Raw genomic sequence first — 26,060 nt, forward strand, 5'->3', positions numbered from 1 at the left:
CATTGCACTTTTCCAAGAGTTATCTCGATGCAGGTTCTCTCCAACGAAGACTCAATAAGGTCGATTCTTTATTAAACTGCCAAACGATGCTGACTTCTCTCGATCCTTCACTTTGATGAATTCTTCACTCTCCCTTCAAAACTGTCGGAATTGAGTAAATTGGCACTTCCAGCCACAAATTTCCAGTCCAATAATACAATATCTTGTAAGAGAATGCACCTTCCGTTTTAAAAATGAAACTGCGACACAAGAACAAACGCAACAGAAACGGATGCACAACGCGTTCTACCTGGAAATCTACAAACTCAAAAACTAACTGCGTCACCTGGGTCGACCCTTATATAGTCACGGGGCACATGTCATCACGTGACCTCACATTGGCGGGAAAATCACATCAGGTGACCTCCAAAAGACCATTACATCATTCTCACAAAAAAAAAGATCTCCTTGAGCATGTAACATCACAATTTCTTGTAATATTCGTCAATCTTCTGAAACCCTGTGCAAGATAAGCAGCCCTTTTGGAACAGTTCTCCCCATCACACCTAATTGTTCTTTGTTTTGTATAGCAGGTCTTGGCTTGACTCTCAAAATCGTAATAAGCGGCAAAATAATCGGGTTCAGAAGAACAGAGTACAAAAGGACCGGTCCCGACAAAAAGTTCGCAAGCAGCAGTTGTAAGTGATGGATTGTATGTCATTTGTACACATTTCCTGCATACTGGCATTTTAGTCTGGATCCTGCAATGGTACTGTTAAGATCTATTTTAGATTGTTGGTTTTGTTAATTGAAGTTATTCTGGGTTTTAAGGGTAAGATTAAACATCAAATAGTGCATGTTCCAGGATGACACCCACTGCTGCAAGGTGGAAAGTTCTGTGTGTATGGTTAGAGGTGTAGTTCAGAGGGGGCGTACAGTACACTCTGCTGTCCTGCAAGTTTTTTCCAGCAATACCCTCAAAGCTGCAGCCTCCAGTTCCAAAATGTAAATGACTAACTGCTGTTATACAGAGTTAGCAGGAATCATGGGTCTGGCAGGAATCATGGGTGGGCAATAAACTCACTTGGCCACAGGCGGTGAGGAACATGGGAGAGGAGATGCACAGGCTTGAAGAACCAGTTGGTCCTATGTGCAGTTCCAGAACCAATGTGGTTGACCCATAGTCAGTCAAAGTTAGATTAGGGATGGACTATTGATGTAGCCACTATTATGACCATTGTTTAATAAGAATTGGGACCACTGTTGTATCTGGGGGTAATTGGCCCAGGTGTGTTGCTGTTCACAAATGCCTGTGAATGATTGAGTTTGTTTTCTGTTTCAGGCTGAGTCTAATGGAAGAAGAAGGAGAAGACACTGAAGCAGGAGAAATTATGTCTGATGCCACCAGCGAGCATTCGGATGCAAATAGCGAGATCATTCTGGTCAGTAACTGAACTCTCATATAGGTTGAATAGGATCTGGAATGTTGGGAGATGTCAGACATGTGAAATGCAGGAAGAGCTAGGTGAGCTGAAGTGGGACACGTGGACACTGGGCACAAAGGAGGTCAATGGGTGCACACAATTCCATGTGGAGTGGGAGCAGCCAACACTGTGGTCAACTTAATCTGCACTTCTGGCCAAACCACTATGTACCACCTTCCCAGGAACCAATCAGATGAACCTTTATTGCCTTCTGTCTATCATAAATCTGTCTGTTTGGTTAGAGAAGTCAAACCTGCATATTATTTCAGAAGCAGGCTCGCCAGCATGCTTTGTGTTGTCCTGCTTACTTAATAGCATGTGATTCATGCACCAGACACTCTGTTAGCTCCAATACCTCAGTTTCTTTTTTAAAAAAGCTCTCCATATTTTTTTTTTGTGGATTACTTCATTATCCCCATGTATCCTTGCCCATTTACCTCATCCTGCAGATACCTTCCACAAAGCCTCTCTGTGTCCTCTTCATAGCTCTCACAGACACCCAGCTTTATCATCAGTAAACCTGGATCTACGCAATTTGCCTCATCCAAGTCACTGCGACAGATTGGTCAGCTGAGACACCATCATAGTCTCTTTGGCCCCTACCAGTGACAGCCTCCTAAATGAGCTTTTATTCCCAGTTTATTTTCTGTTCATTAACCAATTCTCATTGCATGTTAAGTATTACCCTCAGTGTCATCAGCTTGTAATTTTGTTTAATTTCACACTGCCTGCAAGATGAGCTGCCTCAACAACTATTGCCCAATGGGACTCTCGTCCACTCTGATGAAATGCTTTGAGAAGTTGGTCATGGCTTGAACCAACTTCTGCCAAAGCAAGGACATGGACCCTATGCAATTTGCCTATCGCCACAATAGGACTGCAGGGGATACAGTCTGACTGGCTCTTCACTTGGCCTTGGATCACCTGGACAATAGTAATATTTGCGTTGTGCTGCTGTTTGTTGACTACAGCTCAGTGTTCAACGCGATCGTACCCTTAGATCTAATCAACAAGCTCTAAAACCTGGGTCTCTGTGCCTCCCTTTGCAACTGCATCCTTGACTTTCTCAATGGGAAAACAGTTTGTGCAGATCGGAAATAACCTGAATATCAATTTTGGCGTACCTCAAAGATGTATGCTTAGCCCACTGCTCTACTCCCTCTATGTCCATGACTGTGCTGCTAGGCATCGCTTAAACACCATCTATAAATTTGCTGACAACACAACTATTGTTGGCAGAATTTCAGGTGGTGACAAGAGGCATACAGAAGCGGGATAGATCAACCAGTTGAGTGTGTCGCAGCAACAACCTTGCACTTAATGTCAGTAAAACCAATGAATTGATTGTGGACTTGAGGAAGGGTACTCATCAAGTAATCAGAAGAGAAAAGGGTGAGCAGTTTCAAGTTCGTAGGTATTAACATCTCTGAAGATCTATCTTAGCTCAACATATTGATGCAATTACAAAGAGACTATTTCATCAGGGGTTTGAAGAGAATTGGTAAGTCACCACTCAATTAATATGTCAAGACTGTCAAATTTTCTAAGGTGTACCATGGAGAGCATTTCTAACTGGTTGCATCACCATCTAGTATGAAGGGGCCACTGCACAGGATTGAAAAAAGCTGCATTAAGTTGTAAACTTGGCCATCTCCATCATGGGTACTTGCCTCCTCAGCATCCAGGACACCTTCAAAAGATGATGCCTCAAAAGGGCAGCGTCCATCATTAAAGACCCCATCAGTGCTGCCATCAAGGAGGAGATACAGGAGCCTGAAGACACACTCAACATTTCTGCAACAGCTTCTAATCCTCAGCCATCAAATTTTTAAATGGACAGTGAACTCAAGAACACTTCCCCAGTATTTCCCCCTCTCTTTTTGCAATACTTATTTAATTTGTATATATTTGCAGTAATTTATCATTTTATTACTGTGTATTGCAATAGACTGCTGCTCCCAGACCGGACCTCCAGCACCCAGGGCATGCCCTTTTCTCACTGTGCCATCAGATAGGACGTGCAGAAGCCTGAAGGCACACACTCAGCATTTCAGTAACAGCTTCTGCCCCTCTGCCATCCAATTCCTAAATGGACATTGAATCTTTGAACACTACCTCACTTTTTATTTAATATACAGTATTTCTGTTTTTGCATGTTTTTTAACATCTATTCAATGTATGTAACTGATCTACTTGTTTGTTTATTTTATCTATTATTTTTTCTCTCTGCTAGATTATGTATTGAACTGCTGCTGCTAAGTTAACAAATTTCATGTCACATGCCAGTGATAGACCTGATTCTGATTCTGTAAAACAGCAAATTTCAGTATGCCAGTGAAATCGTACCTGATTCTGATGGTATTTGATAATTCTACCCTGTGGGGGGGGGGGAGATAAAAAAAAGATGGTAACCCTATCTATAACTCTCATTTTATAAACTTCTATCAGATCTCCCCTCAGCCTTCAGTGCTCCAGAGAAAACAAACATGGTTTGTCTAATGTCTCCTCATAGTACATGCCCTCTAAAGCAGGCAGCATACTTGTAAATATCTTCTGTACTTTCTCCAAAACTTCTACATCTTTCCTGTGATGGATGACCAGAAATATGCACAATACTCTTAAGTACAACCTTACTGAAGCTTTATACACCTGATCACTGCCTCATGCCTCTTCCTGACAACTTCACATTTTTGATTTCACCACCACAGCCTTTTGTGGTTGAGAATTAATTTCACCATCTCTCTCCAAATATTCTAAACTGACCTCAGATTCTTTTTTTTTGTGTGTGTGTGTCCGTGATGTCTTTTTCATGGCTTTTTTACAAGGCGCAGAACGAGAGAGAGACTGTGTGGTGCGCCATTCTCCACACAGACATTTTTGCAGCATTTTCCCTTTATTTTACGAGGTCGAGTTGCTATCTCGACACTTAACCCGGCACGGATGGGAAGCATACTCGGGAGCGGACCCAACTGGTTGCGAACCCCGGAATCCCCGCTCCCGGGTCTGGCGCCGATGTCATAGTGCCACCAGCCGGCCCCTGACCTCAGATTCTAGACCCCACTCCCTCTACCAAGCAGAAGAAACATCTCCTTTCATTCAGCCTCTCAGCCACTTGAGAAATTTCTTTATTTATTTATTAATGGGGTTACGTTTTCTGTCTAATCGGTGGGACTGTTCGATAATCCCTTGGAAGATTTGGAAATTATAAAATTATAGAGTTGAGAATTATAGATAGGGTAAACAATCTTTTATTCCCCCAGGGTAGAATTGTAAAATACTATCAGAATCAAGCACATCCGCTATTATCAGAGCCACTTCCTTCGCAGATCTAGTGTTCTGCTCTTGAGGATTTGTTACTTTTCAGTCCCATTAATTTCTCTAGTACTAGTTTTACACTAATGTTAATTTCTTTGGGCTTCTTGTTCACTCAAGATCTACAGTTCTCCATTTGAGAGGCTACAAAGTACAGTAGGTAGACAGTGCTGCCAGTTTTTGTTTCTAAATTCACTGATGTTTCCTGGCGAGTATGTTTTCTCCCGTCTGTGAGGGGCTCCATTAATCAGCTTGTCTTCCTACTGCATAGGAATGGGAGCTCTTACAATCTGTTTGTAGGTTTCCACTCCAGTATTCCATCTTCCCTATCAAAGTTTGGCCCTCTTGCTTAAATCTGAAGTGCTCCTAGTCATCGAGTTTATTGCTTTTGTTCTCAGTATTGCCGCCATCAGTGTGGTGTGCCCTCAACTCTTTACCCAGATGCTATGCTGACTTCTTGGTTAAGGCCAGATTAATTTGATATGAGTATTAGTAACGCAGCTGAACATTTGTCAACTCTCAGCCACTTTATCTGTGTGCTTGAGTAAAAGCTCATTTGCCTATGAATTTTGTAATTTTACTAATTTGATTCTTTCTGTAACTTTCAGCAGGGAGCCCTCGGCAGACAAGGAAGAGCTGGGCTGTTGCAGGATCTCTTTGACTCAAGTATTCTCGACATTGATGTAAGTGACTTCTAGTAATGAGGTTGGAGTCATGTGATAGTCTAATTTATTATCTTTGCCACAAAACTATTCAGCTGCCATTGTTTTAAATCCCTTGATTCACTTACCTAAAAATCCTATCGGCCTTGATCTTGAAAGCTGTGATTATCCCAGTAACATTTGGAGTGTGCTTTATACTTCCACATTGTGTGAAGTGGTTCTGGAATTGCTTTACACTCTACTGTGTAATATTTGTGGTCATTTCATATAAAGTACCCTTTTGTAGCACCTGTTTTCTTTTTTGTTTGATAACGCTCTCATTAAGGTTCTAAGCACATTTCTGCATTAAAGGTCTAATATACATAGATCTATTAGTCTAGATGTCTTCCCTGAAGATCCCTCGCTCTGGACTTTGCAATTTGCAAAGTATTTTCATTTTAAACAACTCAGTTAGCTGAGGCAACAGCTCCACCTGCTGTGCTATGCTTTTGTCCTTGAATGTATCCTCAGTTTTTGGTGCCCTTTTGGAATCATTCATTGCCCTCGCCCACTCTCTGATCTGAGTTATTGAGTGGTGGTGGGGGGGAGGGTTGGAAGGTATGTACTTATCACTGTGATTGTGCACTCTGTGGATGTCTGTATAATGTTGACCATGCACATTGTCTTCAATTCTGCCTTTTCTGTCTTTAGGATTTCTGAAGCTGCTGGAGACTTGTCTTTTATTTTGATTGCTGTACATTAATTTGGGATTTACATTTGAAACGAGTCTCTGCTGGGCCACTGGTTTAATTGTACTTGCTGACCTGCAACTGTAGTTCATGAAATCACAAGGCAGGAGTAATGGATTAAGGCTTCTCAGACCTAGGGTATGAGTTGTCTTTGCTTTTGTATAGTTTAACTTGTGTTTGTAAATTTGTTGTAAAAAGATGTTTCTGCAGTTTACCTTACATTTTGTTAATAAAGGCAATTTGAAGTTACCCCTTCACTTGTGTACTTTAAGTGCAGGATTTGAATTTTTCTTTCAGGCGAAAGCCTGCATTTCTGTGACTCAATGCCCCTTCTGTGCTAAAGGACATGATTAATATCTGTCCTGGCATCAGGAAAAAGTGCTAAACTTTAACAAGTCACTTACTTTAAAGAAGGGTCATCAGGGAAGGGAGTCTGAATGCCTGGTCTAAAATGTTCAAAGGGGACTGAAGTAGTAAAGTACATTAGTTATTTACTGGGACTACCACAGGTATTTGACAGAATCCGAGGGATTGTTGCTGAATTGAGAATCTGGTGTAAAAGGTGAAGACACAATGTGAAATTGTATGGTTTGCCCCCTGGATTGCAGGAAGAATTGAGGTGCATTTACCTGTGTCTGAGAATAGGTGGATAAATACTTCTGATTGTGGTCTGGGAGTTTTTCTTTGTCTGGATCTATTCGTCATCAAGATTACACACAATGACACTACAAACGTTTCAAACTTTAAACTGACACCACCTGGTGTTAATCATTTACTCTAAAATGTCAACCATGCATGAATTATAGTATTAAATACAGAGTAGTGACTTTCTGCAACTAAATATTGGGAAGAACAATTGCATTCTGTTCTAACCACAAGCTTTCTACTCACTCCCAGTTCATCCATCTTCCTGCAAGATGTTACTGAACCAGATGGTTATAAATTTTTGTTCTGGATTTGATATGTCCATGGTTGATTAAGTGCTAAAGGAGGTGTATAGCATGTTACATTTATTAGTAAAGACACTGAGTACAAGAGTCAATAAGTTATGTTGCAGCTTTGTAAAATTCTGGTTACTCTACATTGTGGTCAACCTGTTACAGAAAAGATGTGGAGACTTTGGTCAGGGTGCAGAAGTTTAACAGGATTACAGGATATCTGCTACAAGGAAAGGTTGGACAAAAATATAGACGAGGGGAGAACTGAGAAGTCTATAAACCTGCGAGGTATCGATAGACTTGTGGTATCTTTTTCCCAGGGTCGAAATGTCTAATACTAGAGGACACACAATGAGAGGGATAGGTTCAAAGACAATGCGTGGACCAGTTTTTGTTTTATATAGTGGTTGGTGTCAAAACTGCACTGCCAAGCAAAGAATCAGCATGTAGACCATGTGCAGAACGAAAGGATTAGTTTTAATTAAACATCATCAGCTTAATTAGTTAAGGTTTTCCTTTTTGTTCAAAGTTTTGGTTCTGTTTCATTCTGACACCAAGTTGAACTTTCAGAACATACACCTAACCTGTTACTGCCCCTCTTCAGCTGCTCAAACCTTTACCTGTAACATGGTCACTCTTAAATTTGATCATTCCAAATCTCAACGATCTTCTCTCTAACCGCTTTCCCCTGCCCCATGCTCATCCAACCCCCTCTGCCACCTGTACATGATCATCCAACTCAAACGTGCTTGCTGAGTGATATTTGCTGCAGTTAAGGAACAGCTCAGTTCTGACCCTTGTTTGAAAACCCCTCCATGTCCTTTCCCTTCATTCCTTCTGTAACTCTTCTTTGCCGTACAATTGTAAGGTCACTCTTCATTTTCATTTCTGGCCTCTTGCACATCTGTAACTTTAATTGCTTCAATATTTATTGTCTTATCTGCCAATCCCTAAGATGTCACGTTCCTCCCTCAAACCACTCCTTATAAACTCACCAGCTCACAAATACATTTCTTCCCGATCACAGCTACCCCTCTAACACTTCCCTTCCTCTCCTGATCTGTTGCAGAGATCCTTATGCCTGTGACATCGCACATGCTTCAATGCCATCTTGATTGGACTCCAGTTTCCATCCTCCATAAATTATACTAAAAGCACACACTCAAAGATTCTTATTTACATCAAATGTACATTTGTTCTGAAAGCATAGCAATGATGGAATCATTGCCTCTGTCCCAGTAACTCATCAGGATGACTCTGTGATCACTACCCAGGTAATTTTCACTGCCCCAATAACCTGATTAAGTGGCCTCCTTACATTGATGGGGCTCAATTCTTGGGCATCCCTGGGTAGTTGCACCCCTCCGCAAACCTATTCTCATCAGTACATTAGTACTTCAAATGCGGATAACATAGGAGTTGCTGTGTGTGACGTAGCGGACCCAGCGATGAGGTAGCGGAGCCTGCGAGGCAGTCACACGCAAGAATCGGACCTGTAGCCCTGAGCAGGTGGTCATGGGCAGCTCAAACTGCATGCAGACGGGACCAAGCTCCAGCAACGATGAGGCACTCAGTCCAGGGACCTCTAGCTGCACAAAAGGAATATGAACACGGTTACTTTTTGCCATGAATCTCACCCCACCCCACATTGAGACCAGGGGAATAGGTCTGCCTGTCCAAGTGTCCCTGCTCAGCGAAGGGACTGACAGCATCATCGCTCCTTCCCAAGTAGAGAATAGACCAAATTTCTTTTTTGTTTAACCTCAGAACACTTTGAGCCTGTAGTTTTAACCTGTCTGTTCCCAACAGTGTGGCACAGCTCCTTGCCCCAGCACTCTCACCTTGAACAGTGCAGTGAACTGTGAGCCTCCAGGAAAGGTGGGGATCTGCCAGTGCACAGACCTAGTGTTAACATCCAGCTCAGCAGACTGATCAGGACTGCTCAGTTCCTGGGAGAGACTGAAACATAGGCCAGAATTAGTCACCATTCACATTAGAACAGACAGTAACACACTGCAAGATGAAACCCTGTTGCAGGCTGAAGAACAAGATCCAGACCCTACCCTGACCACAGCATGTTACAGGACCAAACTATGGAATGATAAACCCCAATGACCTGATCACCTTCAGTGAAACCTTTGACAGCAGTGACTACAGAGATAATGGATATTTGTGGGTGTATTCAAGAACAATTCCTGCAGATTAAACCAAAGAAAATGAATCAGAATCAGGTTTAATATCACTGGCATATGTCATGAAATTTGTTGTCTTTGTAGTAGCAGCACAATACATAATGCAAAAAAAAACCTGAACTATAGTAAGTAACTTAAAGAAGTAGTGAGGGTAGTGTTCATTGTCCATTCAGAAATCATGGCAGAGGGGAAGAAGCTCTTCCTGAAAACAGGCCGACCAAGCCACCAGGGAAAATGCTGGGATCTACGACAAAAAGTATGAAGGGGAAATCATATCCCAAAAACCTTTGAGGATGGAGGGGAGAGTCAGTGAAAATGCCATACTTGGATTTTCAGAGGGTGCTTGATAAGGTCCCCATGTAGGTGGTCAGAGAATGAGATGGAATTGGGGTAACATGTTAATATGGAATAAACAGACCCTCTCTGGTAACAGGGTGGGTGAGCAGTGGGTACCATGGGGGTCAGTGCCTGAATCCTGATGATTCAAAACCTATGTTTGACTGGGAGGAGCAAACGTAATCTGAGTTTACTGATGATATAAAACAAGTGAGAGAATGGGCAAAAAGAGTAGAGAAACTCAAGTGGGACAAAGAAATATTGAGCCTTGTTCTAAATGGCAAAAGACCCAGTATTGATTTTCACAAGTCACTGAAAATCTTGGACAGCAGCAAGTGGAGAATGGCTTTTGATCTCAAGAGGAAGTGACTACAAATTAAAGATGTTTCAAAACATACTACAACTATGCTGGGCCTTGGAGAGAGCACTGTGGGCATTCTTGTTCTGCTAAAGGGGGAGACTGCTGAACCACTGCACATTACCAAATAGAGCCCCACCCCATAAACACACTGTTACACAGACCACAGCACATTATATAATGCCATTCCTTTTATAGATCATTGCTCATTACGGGATCACACCACATTGCCAGATATTTCATTCTTGCCTCTTCACCATCACTTGTCCTACTGCTGACTTGACAGTAAATAACAGCTTGAGGTGACCCACTCTGTGCCTGGATCCCTCACTATTGCTGTGGGAATGGAGGGGAATGTAATGCAGTGAACTGTGATTTAAAGCTCTAACCTTGCTGTTCCCTTGGGCACTGGAAGATGCACAGTAACGTTCAGAGCCTGACTGCAATGAAAAACAGGATCGTTAGTAGTAGTGCAAATGTCAGGTCGTCTCACGCAGTAAAGAGGAGGAGATCAACGTCGCGTGGAACCTAAGGATATGGAAAAGGACACCGAGAATGAAGCAAACAAAGTCAGTGCGGGGGTGGGGGGGGGAGGCAGGAGAGTAGTTAACACGTAGCAAAAATGGTTGGGTAAGGGGGTTTCGTCTCATGTCACTGTGTAGGCTAATTAAAATGGCTTCTTTGTTATGTTAAACGCTGAGAAGTTTTGCGTTAGCAGCTTGTTGTGGGTTAGGGGTTGATGAGAGGATACTATTAACCAATTGGGATAGTTGTTATGATTTTGGTGTATCTGGGAGATTTGTATGCGCGGGGTTTTGGGGCAGAAGGCGGGAGAGCGAGACAGAGGATGGACCAGGTGCTGTGATGTCTGCTAACAGGGTCGGACCCCAAAGAGGGCGTTCAGCGAGGACAGGAAACGGACTCATGTGGAGCGTCTGGTTGACCACCGTTGTTGGTCCCAGGCAGCCGGTCGAGGTGGTCCGAGGGGTCGCAGGGTGAAGGAGAAGAGCTCCAACTGTTTTGTGCACGAAGAGATTGAACTTTGATAAGTGTGGCGCCTTTTATTTTCCTTTTATATTTTATTCTCTATTAATTATATAGTTTCAGTAATATCTATAAACTGTAAATCATTTAATCGTATCTGGTGTATTGTCTGTTATTTGGGTGGGGTGGGGTACATCACACAGCATCCACACAAACGAATTACCCAGTTTGGTGGGGCCGTGGGTGTTTCCCTAGACGACAGCGAGCCGAGCGACCCTGATGGTGGCCAGGGGGGCTACAGTTGGGTACAGTGACAAAAATTGTCAGCAGAGAGAGGTGCATAAAGGGAGGGGTCAGAGAGGAAAGAAGGTTGGGGCGAGACATCGGAATAAATAAAAAGGCATTTTAGAAAGCGATAAGAATTTAACTTCCAGTAACATGAAGACAAATTTAAAAAGTGAATACAGGACTGAAAGCTTGTATGTACACAGTATATGGATTATTGTAGATGATCATGTAGCACAGTTAGAGATGGGCAGGTATGACACGGGCTTCACTGAGTCGTGGCTGAAAGATGGTAGTTGAATGCTTAACATCCAAGGATGTGGGGTAGTTCTTTTGGTAGAAATGATATGAAATTCTTAGAAATCCTTGGAAACAGCTGACATAGGATCAGAAGATTCTACATCTTGTGGCTAGAGTTAAGAAACCATAACAGTAAAAAGATCCTGATGGGAGTTATATACAGGCCTCCGAACAATAGGCGGAATGTAGGATACAAATTTAAAAAGGGAGATAGAAAAGGCATGTAAAAAGGGCAATGCTACAATAGTCATGGGGGATTTCAATGTGCAGGTAGTTTGGGAAAATCAGGTTGGTGTGGATCCCAAGAGAAGGGATTTTCAAAGTAAAATTTATTAGCAAACTGTAAATGCAGATATACATAGCAATAAATAACATTAAAAAGAGTCCTTAAAAGTGAGGCGATCAGTTGTGGGAACACCGAAAGTAGAGCGAGTGTAGTTATCCCCTTTTGTTCAAGAGCCTGATGGTTGAGGGGTAGTTAACTGTTCTTGAAACTGGTGGTTTACGTCCTAAGGCACCTGTAACTTCTACCTGATGGCAGCAGCAAGCAAAGAGCATAACCTGGGTAGTAAGGGTCTCTGATGGATGCTGTTTATCTACGGCAATGTTTCATGTCGATGTGCTCAATGGTTGGGAGGGTTTTGCCCATGATGTACTGGGCCAAATCCACTTCCTTTTGCAGGATTTTTCACTCAAAAGCATTGGTGTTCTCATACCGGGATGTAAGGCAGTCAGTCAGCCAGCACACTTCGATAGAGGTTTGCCATGGTTTCTGATGACATGTTGAATCTCTGCAGAGTCCTGAGGAAGTAGAGGTGCTGTCATGCTTTCTTCACAATTATATTTATATAATGGGTCCAGGACAGGTCCTCTGAGACAGTGACACCCAGGAAAATAAAGTTACTGACCTTCTCCACCTCTGATCCTCCGATAATTACTGGCTCATGGATTTCTGGTTTCCCTCTCCTGAAGTCTACAATCAATTCCTTGGTGGTCTTGACAGTGAGTGAGAGGTTGTTGTTATGATACCACTCAATCAAATTTTCAATCTCCCTCCTGTGTGCTTATTTACCACCACCTTTGATACAGCCCACAAGTGGTGTTTGGTGTTGTCAGCGGACTTATATATGGTATTGGAGCTGTGCTTAGCCACACAGGATCCCAACCCCAGTAGAGTCGGGGGGGGGGGGGTGCACACATCTCAGTGGCACTCCCATGCTGATGGAAATTGTGGAGATGTTTTACCCAATCCAGACTGACTGGAACCTACAAGTGAGGAAATCCAGGATCCAACTGCACAAGGGGGTTTTGAGGCCCAAGTTTTGGAGTTTATTGATTAGTTTTGAGAGGATGATGGTATTAAATGCTGAGCTGTAATTTATAAAGAGCATCTTGATGTTTCATCTTTGCTGTCCAGATGTTCTGAAGTTGTGTGAAGAGCCAATGAGATGACACTGCTGTAGACCTGTTGCTTCGGTAGGTGAATTAGAACAGATTCAAGTCACTTCATCACGGTGGATGTAAGGGCCACTGGTGATAGTCGAGACAGGATACCTTCAGTACAAGCCTGCTTGAAGCAGCTGGGTACCACACACTACTGGAGCAAGAGGTTGAAGATCTTCGTGAATACACCAACCAGTTGGTCAGCACAGATCTTCAGTACTCATCTGGGTCCTCCATCTGGACCGGATACTTTTCTTGGATTCACTCTCGAAGGCAGCCTGCATGTCATCTTCAGTTACTGAGACCAAAGGATCAGGGGAGACATGGAGGTGCGTAATGGTTCCCCCCTGTTCTGATGGTCAAAGCAAGCGTAGAAGGTATTGAGCTCATCTGGAAGCAAAGCTCCGTTGTCCCTGCGTCACCAGATTTAACTTTGTAGGAGGTTATGGCATTTAAACCCTGCCACAGCTGTTGAGCATCCCCTTTGATTCCAGTCTAGTCCGGAATCTTCACTTCATAAGTATTTGTAGAATGCTTACGAGATGGCTTTTTGGAGCACCTTGTGACTGAGCCCACTAGGGAAAAAGCAATTCTGGATCGGATATTGTGTAATGAACCAGATTTATTAGGGGGCTTATGTGAAGGTACCCTAGGAGGCTGTGATCATCATATGATAGAATTCACCCTGCAGTTTGAGAGGAAGAAACAAAGATCTGATATATCAGGCAACACACATCAAAGTTGCTGGTGAACGCAGCAGGCCAGGCAGCATCTGTAGGAAGAGGTGCAGTCGACGTTTCAGGCCGAGACCCTTCGTCAGGACTAACTGAAGGAAGAGTGAGTAAGAGATTTGAAATATATCAGTATCACAGTGGAGTAAAGGGAATTACAAAGGCATGAGAGAGGAGGCAGCTGACAAGGTTAGTTAAAATCAGTATAAAAGCAAAAGAGAAGAATACAATATAGCAAAAATAACCGGGAAAATAAAGTATTGGGAAGCTTTTAAAACCTAACAGAAGTCAACAAAAAAGCATTAAGGAGAGAAAAGCTGTAATATGAAGGGAAGCTAGCCTATAATATAAAACATGATACCAAAAGTTTTGTTCCACATATACAAAGAGTAATAAAAGAGAGGTGAGACTCTATATAGGACTGCTAGAAAATGACACTGGAGAGGTAGTAATGGTGGACAAACTAAGTATTTTGCATCACTCTTCAATGTGGAAGACCACCAGTACACAAGAAATTCAAGTGTCAGGGGGCAGAAGTGAGTGTAGTTGCTATTACTAAGGAGAAGGTGATTGGGAAGTCGAAAGGTCTGAAGATCGGTAAATCACTTGAACAAGATCGACTGCACCCCAAGGTTCTTAAAGAGGTATCTGGAGAGATTGTAAAGGCATTTGTAGTTATCTACAGAATTGCTAGATTCTGGTATGGTTCCTGAGAACTGGAAAATTGCAAATATCACTCCACTCTTTAAGAAGGGAGGGGGGGATAAAGGCAGGAAATCATAGGCCAGTTAGCTTGACTTCAGCGGTGGTAAGATATTTGAAACCATTATTAAGGCTGAGGTTTCAGGGCACTTGGAGACACTTGATAAAATAGGCAAAAGTCAGCATCGTTTTCTTAAGGGGAAATCTTGCCTGACAAATCTGTTGGAATTCTTTGAGGAATTAACAGGCAGGATAGACAAAGGAGAGATGTTGTGTACTTGAATTTTCAGACGACCTTTGACAAGGTGCCACACATGAGGCCACTGAACAAGGTAAGAGCCCGTGGTATTACAGGAAAGATACCACCATTGACAGAAGATCGGCTGACTGGCAGGAGTCAAAGAATAATGAGAGCCTTTTGTGTTTGTCTTCTGGTGACTAGGGATCAGTGTTGGGATTGCTTCTTTTCAGTTACACAGTATGTCAATGATTTGGATGACAAAACTGATGGCTTTGCCCAAGTTTGTGGATGATACAAAGATAGGTAAAGGGGCAGGTAGTGTTGAGGAAGAAGGGGAGTCTGCAGGTCTTAGATTAGGAGTGGTCAAAGGAGTAGCAGATGGAATACAGTGTAGGGAATGTATGATCATACACTTTAGTAGAAGGAATAAAAGTATAGAGTATTTTCTAAATGGGGAGTAAATTCAGAAGTCAGAGGTACAAAGATTCTTGGGGTTAACTTTCAGGTTGAGTCAGTGCTAAGAAAGGCAAAAGCAATGTTAGCATTCATTTCAAGAGAGCTAGAATATAAAAGCAAGGATGTATTTCTGAGGCATTGTAAAGGAATGGTAAGGCCACACTTGGAGTATTGCCAGTAGTTTCGGGTCCCTTATCTAAGAAAGGGTATGCTAGCATTGGAAAGGGTCCAGTGGAGCCTCTGAAAATGATTTGAAAAAGAAAGGGTATCTCTTTGAAACCTTTGAAAGGCCTCGATAGAGTGGTCATGGACAGATGTTTCCTACGGTGAGAGAATAGAACGTTGCCCCTTTAGAACAGAGATAGAGGAATTTCTTCAGCCTGAGGGTGGTGAATCTGTGAAATTTATTAGTTTGATAGTTTCTTGATTAGTAAGAGCCTACTTTTGTAGCTCTGTCTTGTAGGTCAGGAGTTGTGGGAGTTGAGATGGGAAGGGGGATAAGGGCAGAAAGGACGGACAGAGGGAGGGCTGATGGTCTACAGGAACCCTACAGACACCCCCACCCCCTTCAGCAGCCGAACCACATGCGAACCAGCTCCTCACCTTTTTGGGGGAAGATCAGAGCGGAGTTTCAGGAACACGGTCAGTACCCTGGGGAAGGAAGAGAACAGACATGAATGGAGACGAAGGAAAGAAGGTTGGATGACTGAAAACCCTCACCAAGTCCCAGGAAATTATTTCATGCAGTGACTACGTCAGCTTGTAACGCCTGCAGAGTGAGAGGGAGAGAGGGGGACAGCAGGGACCACAGCAACCTGTCCCAACCTAGTCACCTATATTGGGTGTGTCAGTAATTGGTAAATGGTTTATTATTGTCAGATTACCAAGGTACAGTGAAAAGCTTTGTTTTGCAAGCAATGTGTACAGATCGTTTTGTCATAATCACTACATCAAGATAGTAAAAGGTAAAACAATAACAATATGCAGAATAAAGTGTTGTAGTTACAAAGGGAATGCAGTGCAGTCAGACAACAAGGTCCAAGCCATAATGAAGTAATAAGAGTTCTTATTTTACAAGGGAACAATTCAACAGTCTTATAACAGCAGGATAGAAGCTGTCTTTGAGCATGGGGGAAGGCACTTCCAGGTTTTTGCAGGCTACTGGTTAATCTTCAAGACACTGAGCAAAGAGTTGGTGAATTGAAACTAAGACTGACCTACCAAAGGAACCTGAATGACTGCTATATGCTGTCTCACTGAGGCGCGGCTCATTCCTGCTTCATCTGACAGCACCACTCAACCCGTAGAACTTCTCAGTTCACCAGAGAAACCGTATGGTGTCCTCGGACAAAGCAAGTGGAGGAGGTGTTTGCTTTCTAATCAACTCCTCACAGTGCTCAGGTAAGCTCCCGCTCACCTCTTCTGGAATACTGAATAGTGAAGTGCTGGCTGTACTACCTGCCACAGAAGTTCACTGCAACTACTGTGATGGCAGTCTCCCAACTCAGATGGACTTGACACCTCACTCAGTTAACTATATTCTGTCAACAACAGCCTGAAAATGAAATGTATGGTGACTCTGGTGGGCTACACCAGCACATCCTTGGGTATGCTGGTTGTTAAAACAAATGACACATTTCATTGTATGTTTTGAGGTACATGTAATAAATAAATCTAAATCTAATCTAAATATCCGAAAGTCCTCTTCATCATTGCCAGTGACTTCAATCATACTAACTTCAAGAATGTGTTACCAAATACATCTCCTCTCCCACCAAGGACCCACACACCCTTGACTACTGGTAAAGATTTGTCAAAGGTGCCTACTAGTTCACGCCCCACACCCACTTTGGAAAATCAGACCACCAGAATGTGCCCTTGCCCGTTTACAAACAGAAGTTGAAACATGGAGCTCCGATACAGAAAGTCATACAGTTTGCTCCAAGTAATCAGATGAGCTTCTGTGCTGCAAGGTGCTACAAAATAAAGTCAGGCAGCACCATCAACAACGGCTCATTCCTTCCTGTTGAGCTTAACGCATTCTACACATTTTGTTAAACATAAGTGGATTGGCACAAGACCACCCACTCTCCAAAAATGCACTTGAATCCACTGTCACCACTGCAAACGTCAGGTCAGTCTTGTAGAGCAGAGGTCCCCAACTTCCGGGCCGCGGACCGATACATTGCCGCAAAGAATGCAGCGGTGGCCAGGACGCACCCAGCATATCTTTAAGAAAAAAGCCGAAATAAACAAGCTAATTAACTAGGTGCCGCCCAGCACGTAAATGTCAGCCCAGATCAGAGGTGACACAATCGGCAAAAGCCTGTTTATTTCGGCTTTTTTCTTGAAGATGTGCTGGCTGCGTTCCGGCCACCGCTGCACCCCCCCATGCTTCGCGGCAACATATCGGTCCGCGGCCCGGAGGTTGGGGACCACGGTTGTAGAGTGTGAACCCTTGGAAAGGAATGGGTGTGGACGGTGTCAGCCATGTCCTAAGACCCTGCACAAATCAGCTGGTAGGCAGGGGTATCTGCATACATTTCTAACCTCTCCTTTACTTCAGTCTGAGGTTCCCACCTGCTTTAAAATGAGCACTATCATCCTAGTGCTTAAGAAAAATAAGGTTGTGTACCTTACTGCTTACCACCTGGTGGCTCTGACATCCTCCATCATGAAGTGCTTAGAGGTTGGTCATGGCACATGTTTACTCCAGCCTCCCAGGCAACCTGAACCCACTAATTTATCCACTACCAAGATGGGTCTGTGGTGGTCACCATCACTCTAGCCCTACACTCATCTCTGGAGCATCTAAACAGTACAGTCACCTTCATTTAACTATTGTTTAATGTCTACAGCTCCATCTTCAATACACAATTCCAATCAAACATCTCCAATCTCTGAAACCTGGGATCCAACAATTCCCTCTCCAACTGGATTCTTGACTTCGTGACCAACTTACTGCAAACAATAAGGATAGCAATACGTCCACCAGGATTATCCTCAACATTGGTGCCCCACGAAGCTGCATCCTCAGCTCCCTACTGCACTCCCTTGTACATTCTTGAATGTGTGGCTGGGTTTTGCTCTCACTCCATCTACAAGGTTGTAGGTGACATGACGTTAGTGGGCCAAATCTCACAAAATCACGAGTCAGAGTATAGGAAGGAAATTGTGTCATGACAACAATATTTTCCTCAATGTCAGCAAATCAAAAGAGCTGGTCTTTGACTTCAGAAAGGAAGGTGGTGCACGTGCTTGACTTCCATCTACAGCACCAAGGTAGAGAGGGTTAAGAGCTTCAGGTTCCCAGGGTTGAATATAATCAATAGAACCAATATTCTGCTCCAATCATGTAAGCATAAAGACCAAGAAAGCTCACCAATGTCTTTACTTGCTCAGGTGGCTGAAGAAAGTTTGCATGCCCCAGTTTTATTGATGCATCATAGAAAGTGTTCTATCTGTATGTATTACAACTTGGTATGGTAACTGCTCTGTGAAAAACAGCAAGAAACTGCAGAGTTGTGGACACAGCTCAGCACATTACAAAAGCAACCTCCTGTCCACAAACTGTTTCTACACTTCCCACTAGCTCGGTAAAACAGCCTACATAATCAAAGACCTCCCCCCCCACACCCTGAACATTCTCTCCTCCCTCAATTACTGGATTGAGAGGGCTGGTGGGCCATTGAAAGATTTGGGATGGAATCCCGTTCCTTACTTGCTGTTCATGTCTCTATCCACAGTGGGAAAAAGTTGGAATGGGAGGGAGGCAGGAAGGTCATCGGACAGCTGGTACTGCATCAGGGTCATCTGCAGGGGAAGAACACACAGCGTCAGTGGGGTGAGGTGTCACACTGACTACCCTCCCCTTGGGGTGCGAGTATGTGTCACACTGATCACCTTCCCCAGGCAGGAGTGTGCAGCATGCTGTTTACCTTCCCCCTGGGGTGGGAGTTTATTTCATATTACCTTCCCCCAGCATAGGTGTCACCCTCATTACCTTCCCTCTGAGGAGGGAATGCATGCCACAGTGATTGCCTCCCCGGGGGTGGGAGTTTGTTACACTGATTACCTCCCCCTGGGGTGGGACGACTCTCAGGATCTGGTTAGTCTCGAACTCTTCAAGTTTCACCGACTGATGAAAGCTGCACTCGTCAACCTTGACAGCAGTGCCGTACCCTGAAACAACACAGACCCCTGTGAGGAATGGTAAACAATCCTAAACCCCAAACCCCACAGGCTCCCCGTTACTGTCACAACCCGCTTCAGACCAAACACTGGGGTTCTTGCAGACACCGCCAGGCATTTTAAACAGATGGAACACTGAGCTTCACTACACATAGGGTGGAATTTAAAGCTGGGAAATCCTGCCACAATTCATAGGTTGACACATTGAAAACAGATATACCTGCAATGAAGACATGATTTAAAATGAGAGCAAAAATTGGAAACAGCTAAGACAGCGCTTGTAGATAAAGAAACAGTTAACCTTGCAGGTCTGGAACACTTGATCAGAACTGGGAAAGGGAGAAGATGAGACAGTTCTCAGTGGCAAAGAAAATGGAGAACAGATGTGTAGAACTGAAAGAATATATCTCAGTTCTGAATAAATGAAGGATGTGGAAGCTATGGAGAGGGTGCAGAGGAGATTCACCAGGATGTTGCCTGGATTGGAAAACAAGTCTTATGAGGCAAGGTTAGCAGAGCTGGGACTTTTCTCTTTGGAGCGTAGAATAGAGATCTACAAGATTATGAGAGGCATAGATAGGGTGGATAGCCAGTACCTGTTTCCCAAGGCACGAATAGCAAACACCAGAGGGCATATGTACAAAGTTAAGGGAGGGAAGGTTAGGGGAGACATCAAGGGTAAGTTTATTTGTTTGTTTGTTTTTACACAAACAGTTGTGGGTGCCTGGAATGACTTGCCAGGGATGGTGGTGGAGGCCAAAACATTAGGGGTATTTCTTGGACAGGCACATGGATGAAAGAAAAATAGAGGGTTACGGGGTAGTGTGGGTTTAGTACTTTTTTTTTATTTGAAGGAATGTATGGGTCGGCACAACATTGAGTCCGAAGGGCCTGTACTGTGCTGTAGTATTCTGGTGTTTAGTATCTGGTAGGGTGCGACCACATGAATACAGCTGGTAGAATCAGAGTGAGTCTACGAACAGAAGGATGAAAACTGAACCAGGTACAGATTCCATCCCTACTAATCACACCTTGTCATATTGCACTTTCGCATGGAACTGCAGGAGGAATAAAACCTGTCTATTCACGTCTCCCATCCCACCATCCAGGGACCCAAACCATCTTTCCAGGTGAAGCACTTACACTTCTTCCACTCTAGTGCCCAACATTCAGTATTTACAGTGTGGTCTCCCCTACATTGGAGAAGCCAAATGCAGACTGGATGACCGCTTTTTGAGCATCTGCAGTCAGTCCACGGGGGTGGTCCTGTGCGTCCTGTTCCCTGTCCGTTTAATTTCCCCCATCCCACCCCTCAGTCTGACTCTTTGGTCTGTAACCTACCATTACAGCAAGGACCGAGATCACTGAAGAACAATCTCCCACCAGACCTCCTGTACTATTAACAGAGAGAACCAAGGTCAATGTACTGAACATCTTTCGGGACTTAGTATCAAATTCTCTAACCTGCGTCTGTACCAGAACTGGTTACTCTGGTTGTTCTAGTTTCAACTCAATTATTTGGTCTCATCCCACCAGAGATATCTCACCCATTTTACCCAGCCCTCCCCCTCCCCAACAATCTCTGCCGCTAGTTTTCCTCACTCCTGTTTGTAGACCAAACTGTTACTCTACCAACAGATGCTGCCTGACTTGCTGAGTGTTTCCAGCATCTGCTGTGACACTTTCAGATTGTCGGTAATTGTGGTTTTCAGAGACAGTTCAGGATAGAAACGCCAGGTGGACTCCTGGAATGGAGTAAGTGAAGGAAAAGCCATTACTCACTGAAGCAGAGATGCTCCAGGATACATTTCCTAATTGGGGGGTGAATCCAGAGAGGCATTCCCAACCTAGGAGTCCACAGACCACATGCTAGGGGTCCATGGCTTAGAAAAGGTTACAAACCCTTCATCTAGAAGAAAGGGAGATGATTTCAGAATGGAGGGGTCACCTGCGTGGAATGACCGGGGAGCGGCGTTTGTTCCAGTGGATGGGGCGTGCGGAACGGTGGGAACCCAGGAGACTGGGAGGGAAGAGGGTATTTCTGCAGTATCTGTTTGTGTTATAGAGATGAGGAAGGGTGGGGGAAAACATGGTTCCAGCTGTGGGGCTGAGTCACTGGACATTTCCAGTGCTACCATAGGTCTGGGGGAATCAAGGGCTTGGGGAGGTGGGCAATGAGGGAAGCATCAACCTTGGGTCTAGAGTCAACACATCGACTCGTGCTGATCTCTCAGTGTTCCTTAAGCCATTCCAAATCATGCACCGTCCCATAAATTCCACCCATTCCCCCACCCCAACCCTCAAACACCTGGTCTTCCTTCAGTTCCCTCCTCCCACGACCATTTCTGAGGACTAACACCTCAAAAATCCACCCACAGCCCCATATTCCCAGAACCCCAAATCTCTCACCTCGGATCTCGGCTTTCCCCACACTGAACTCTTCATTTAACCCAATCCTGATCTCTGCAACACGAAACAGAGGCATGTCAGGAATTTTTTATCTCCCAATCTACCTTCTCATGGTCTGTGTCCAGCTGCTCCAGCCAGAGGGGGACAATTGCCTTGACACACACAGATAAAACACCAGCTCAAAGAAGGTTCCTTCAATCAGTACGCAGATAGTCCAATGAGACGAAGGACCACTCTGCACCCAGTGTTTGGAAATGAGCCTGGGGTGATTGTTGATCTTTCAGCAGGGAAACACTGACCACTACTCCTTGAGTTTTAAGAAAACTATATTTAAGTATGGATCTTGCAGGAAAGTATTGAATTGGAGCAGGCCAAAATACAAGAGTATTAGACAGGAACTAGGGAGAACTGTTTTTGGGCAAGTCCACATCTAAGAGGTGAGGATGTAAGGGCAAAGTCCACAGAGTACAGGGCAGGTATGATCGGTAAGGAAGGACAAGAATGGCAAAGGTAAAGGGTCATTGAATGTCAAGAGAAGTGATGAATTGAGTCAAGAGGGAAAAAGAAGCGCATGTAAGGATTAGCTAGCTAAATCAAATGGAGTCTTTGAGAATAATAAAGCTAGGGGAAAAGAAACTCAAATGGGAATTTGAGAGCTGGGCAGAGCCATGAAATGTCTTTGGAAAGTAGGGTTAAAGAGAACCCCAAAGTAGTCTGTACATACGTCATAAGCAAGGGGATAACTAGGAAGAGGGAAGAACCATTCAAGAATAAAAGAACATCTGCTTAGAGGCGGAGGTTGTGTTTGTGGTTTTAAATGAGTATTTATATTGTATTCACCACAGCAAAGAACATGCAGGATAGTGAGAACAATGTGTAGCGTGCTATTATACCCAGGCATTTTGAGATTAAGAAAGACGTGATGGATGTCTCAAAGAACATTAAGGTGGATAAGTCCCCAGGGCATGATGGGATATACCCCAGGATATTGAGAGAGGCAAGAGATGCGATTGTTGGAGCCTTGACTAAGATCTCTGCTGTCTATTCTAGCCACAGACAAGGTTCCGGAGGATGGAGGAGTCTATGTTCCAAGCCTACTCTGGTATCACTTCCCAACTTTTCCTATGCTACATCGACAATGGCACAGGGCTGCTTCCTGCACCCATGCTGAGCTCAAACACTTCATCAACTTTGCCTCCAACTTCCACCCTGCCCTCAAATTTACCTGGGCATTTCCAACACCCTGCTCCACTTTCTCTATCTGTCTCTATCTCTGGAGTTAGTTTATGCTGATATCTTTTACAAACATATAAACCCACCGATTCTCACAGCTACCTGAACTATATCTCTTCCCACCCTGTCACTTGTAAAAATGCCATCCCCTTCTCTCAGTTCCTCCATCTTCGCCACATCTGCTCTCAGGGCGAGGCTTTTCATTTCAGAATTTATGAGATATCCTCCTTCAAAGAAATGGGCTTTCCTTCCCCCATCATCAATGCTGCCCTCAACCGCATCTCTTCCATTTCATGCACCTCTGCCTTCGCCCCATCCTCCCACCACCCTACCAGGGATAGGGTTCCTCGAGCTCACCTACCACTACAGTACCCTCTACATCCAGCACATAATTCTCCGTAACTTCTGCCATCTCCAACGAGATTCCATCACCAAGCACACCTTTCCATTCCCCCCCACCTTCCACAGAGATCGCTCGCTACGTGACTCCCTTGTCCATTCATCTCTCCCCATTGATCTCCCTCCTTGCAAGCGGAACAAGTGCCATACCCACCATACACTTCCTCCCTCACTATCCTCCAGGGCCCAAGCAGTCCTTCCAGGTGAGGTGACACTTCACCTGTGAGTCTGTTAGGGGTCATCTACTCTACCTCGTACTTCCGGTGTGACCTCCTGTATATTGGTGAGACCCACGTAGATTGGGAGACTGCCTCACCAGAAAAAGCAGGATCTCCCGGTGGACACCCACATCAATTCTACTTCCTATTCCCATTCTGACATGCCAGTCCATGCCCTCCTTTACAGTGGCGATTGGAGGAGCAACAGCTTATATTCCGTCTGGGTAGCCTCCAAACTGAAGGCATGAACATCGTTTGCTCAAACACCTGGTAATGCCTCCCCCCACCCTTCACCATTTCCCCCTCTCACCTCATTTCCTTACCTGCCCATGCCAGTTTCCCCTATCACCTACTACTTTGTACTTCTTCCTCCCCTCCCCACACCTTTTTGCTCTAACTTCTCATCTTTCTTTGCAGCCCTAGCCCAAAACGTCAACTGTTGACTCTTGTCCATAGATGCTGCCTGACCTGCGGCGTTCCACCAGCACCTTGTGTGTGTCAGCTGGATTTCCAATGTCAGCAGATTTTCAACACTGTGGCTGGAGGGCCCTGACCACTGGTGCTCCACAGGGATCTGTACTGGGACCTCTGCTGTCCACGATACATACAAATGACCCCGATGAAAATGTGGATGGGTGGTTTAGAGAGCTTGCAGGTGACACAAAGAGTGATGGCATTGTGGATAGTGTTGCAGATTGCCAAAGGATACGGCAGGACATAGATCAGTTGCAGAAACAAGCAGAGAAGTCATAGATCAGAGTTCAAAGTAAATTTATTGCCAGAGTATATGCTACCATATACTACCTTGAGATTCGTTTTATTGAGATAGTTTCAGGAAAAATAAAGAATATGAAAGAATCTACAAAAAATCTGAATACGTACAAACAAGGACTGACAAATAACCAATGCGTAAAAGACAAACAGCAAATAAAAAAAATTTATTGAGAATCCTAGAAAGTGAGTGTAGGTCATAAAATCAAGCTCAGAGTAGTGGTGATTGCAGTCATCGCCATCTGATGGTTGTAGGGTAATAACTGGTAGTGTGGGACCTCCTACCCAATGGTAGCAGTGCGAAGAGCACGGCCAGGATTAATGGTGGATGCTGCTTTCTCAGACATCCCACCTCTCCCGGAAGTTCCGGGAGTCTCCCGCATATTAACAGTGGCACCCTGATGCCCGCAAATTATATGCAATATCACGGAAATTGATTTTTTTTGAGAGAGAAAGAAAGCAAGCGAGAGAGAGAGAGAGAGAGAGAGAGAGAGAGAGCGAGCGAGCGCAAGAGTGACAAGAGAGCGCGCACGCGCAAGAGCGGCCACGAGAGAGAGAGCGCAAGAAAGCAAGCCAGAGTGCACGAGCGAGAGACAGAGCGCAAGTGAGAGAGCGAGAGCGCGCCATGGCAGAGGGTTCCAAAAAAATATATAAAACCTACTTCACCTGAGACTACCCTAAAGTGTACCCCTGCCTAATAGGGTCAAAATAATGACAGTGTTGCTCGCTGCACTGTTTGTAACAGTGACTTTTCTATTGCCCATGGTGGGTTAAGACTGTAACATGTTGAGGTGAGTTTAACAGGTGTCATTCGTTCATTAGCATAGCTAACGTTATTTAAACTAGCTGGCCAGCTGCTGAGGAGCTACTCTATTGCAGACATCCCACCTCTCCTGGAAGTTCCGGGAGTCTCCCGCAAATTGATGGTGCTACCTCCCTGAAATGAGTTTTTGCAGGGTGGGATGTCTGCTTTCTTGCGACAGTGTTCCATATACATGTACTCAGTGGTGGGGAGTGGAGTTTAACCAGCCAAACGCGTTCCACAGGTTGACAGGGCATGCCTGGCTTTAGTAGTCGAGTCTTTGAGTTCAAGTGTCAGTTAGTAATGTTGCAGCTTTCCGGGTGACACTGTATATGGAATATTGTATTCATTTGATTGCCTCATTACAGGAAGGACGTGCAGGCTTTGGGGAGGGTGCAAAAGAGATGTACAAGGATTTACCTGGATTAGAGGGATCGGATGAACTTAGATTGTTCCTTTGGGGTACAGGCTGAGGGGAGACCTGGAAGTTTAAAAGATTCTGCGGGGGAGGGCCAAAATGTCTCATTCAGGAGGGCATGCATTTAAAGGTGAATGGGGGAAAAGTTCAAAGGAGCTGTGCAGGCCAAGTTTTTGTTTCGGGTGCCTGGAATGTGCGAATCCCTTTCAAATAGAGATATGAATGATCAGAGAATGTAGGGATAAGGAACATGTGCAAGCAGAAAGGATCAGCTGTTGTTAGTTTAATTAGTTTGAACAATATCACTGGCTGTTTATCCCGTTCCTGTGCTGTACCACTCTATTTTCTATGTCAATAGTGACAACAAACATTAGACCCCAGTAGAAGCACTGAGCAATGAAGGGTAACAGAACGGAGAATGCGGTGAACGGGCAAAATGTGGCTGTAGCTGAGTGGTGGGGTGAAGGAGAGATGGACCAGGATGGAGA

At 44.3% G+C, this 26,060-nt stretch overlaps 2 protein-coding genes across 5 annotated transcripts in view; one reads left to right on the plus strand and one right to left on the minus strand.

The window, feature by feature from the left end:
• LOC134360004 (cohesin subunit SA-2-like) overlaps positions 1 to 6,421 on the plus strand; it is a 109,499-nt gene extending 103,078 nt beyond the window's left edge. For 2 of the 4 annotated variants that reach the window (XM_063073977.1, XM_063073976.1), the window contains exons 34-37: positions 570 to 677; positions 1,322 to 1,421; positions 5,384 to 5,458; positions 6,128 to 6,421. In XM_063073977.1, the coding sequence (XP_062930047.1) occupies positions 570 to 677; positions 1,322 to 1,421; positions 5,384 to 5,458; positions 6,128 to 6,136 (292 nt within the window). In that variant the 3' untranslated portion in view covers positions 6,137 to 6,421. The remainder of the gene's footprint in view (positions 1 to 569; positions 678 to 1,321; positions 1,422 to 5,383; positions 5,459 to 6,127) is intronic. The other 2 variants (XM_063073979.1, XM_063073978.1) reach the window with 2 other exon arrangements.
• A 768-nt stretch (positions 6,422 to 7,189) lies between these two features.
• The window catches only part of ap4m1 (adaptor related protein complex 4 subunit mu 1), a 28,796-nt gene continuing 9,925 nt past the window's right edge, over positions 7,190 to 26,060 (minus strand). Inside the window, exons 9-15 of the mRNA XM_063073980.1 lie at positions 21,732 to 21,785; positions 19,207 to 19,313; positions 18,853 to 18,944; positions 15,735 to 15,782; positions 10,379 to 10,429; positions 8,945 to 9,062; positions 7,190 to 8,692 (exon numbers count right to left, since the gene is read on the minus strand). Of these exons, the coding sequence (XP_062930050.1) occupies positions 8,501 to 8,692; positions 8,945 to 9,062; positions 10,379 to 10,429; positions 15,735 to 15,782; positions 18,853 to 18,944; positions 19,207 to 19,313; positions 21,732 to 21,785 (662 nt within the window). The 3' untranslated portion in view covers positions 7,190 to 8,500. The remainder of the gene's footprint in view (positions 8,693 to 8,944; positions 9,063 to 10,378; positions 10,430 to 15,734; positions 15,783 to 18,852; positions 18,945 to 19,206; positions 19,314 to 21,731; positions 21,786 to 26,060) is intronic.

Source organism: Mobula hypostoma, chromosome 21 (assembly GCF_963921235.1).
Source record: "Mobula hypostoma chromosome 21, sMobHyp1.1, whole genome shotgun sequence".
Taxonomy (NCBI): Eukaryota; Metazoa; Chordata; class Chondrichthyes; order Myliobatiformes; family Myliobatidae; genus Mobula; species Mobula hypostoma.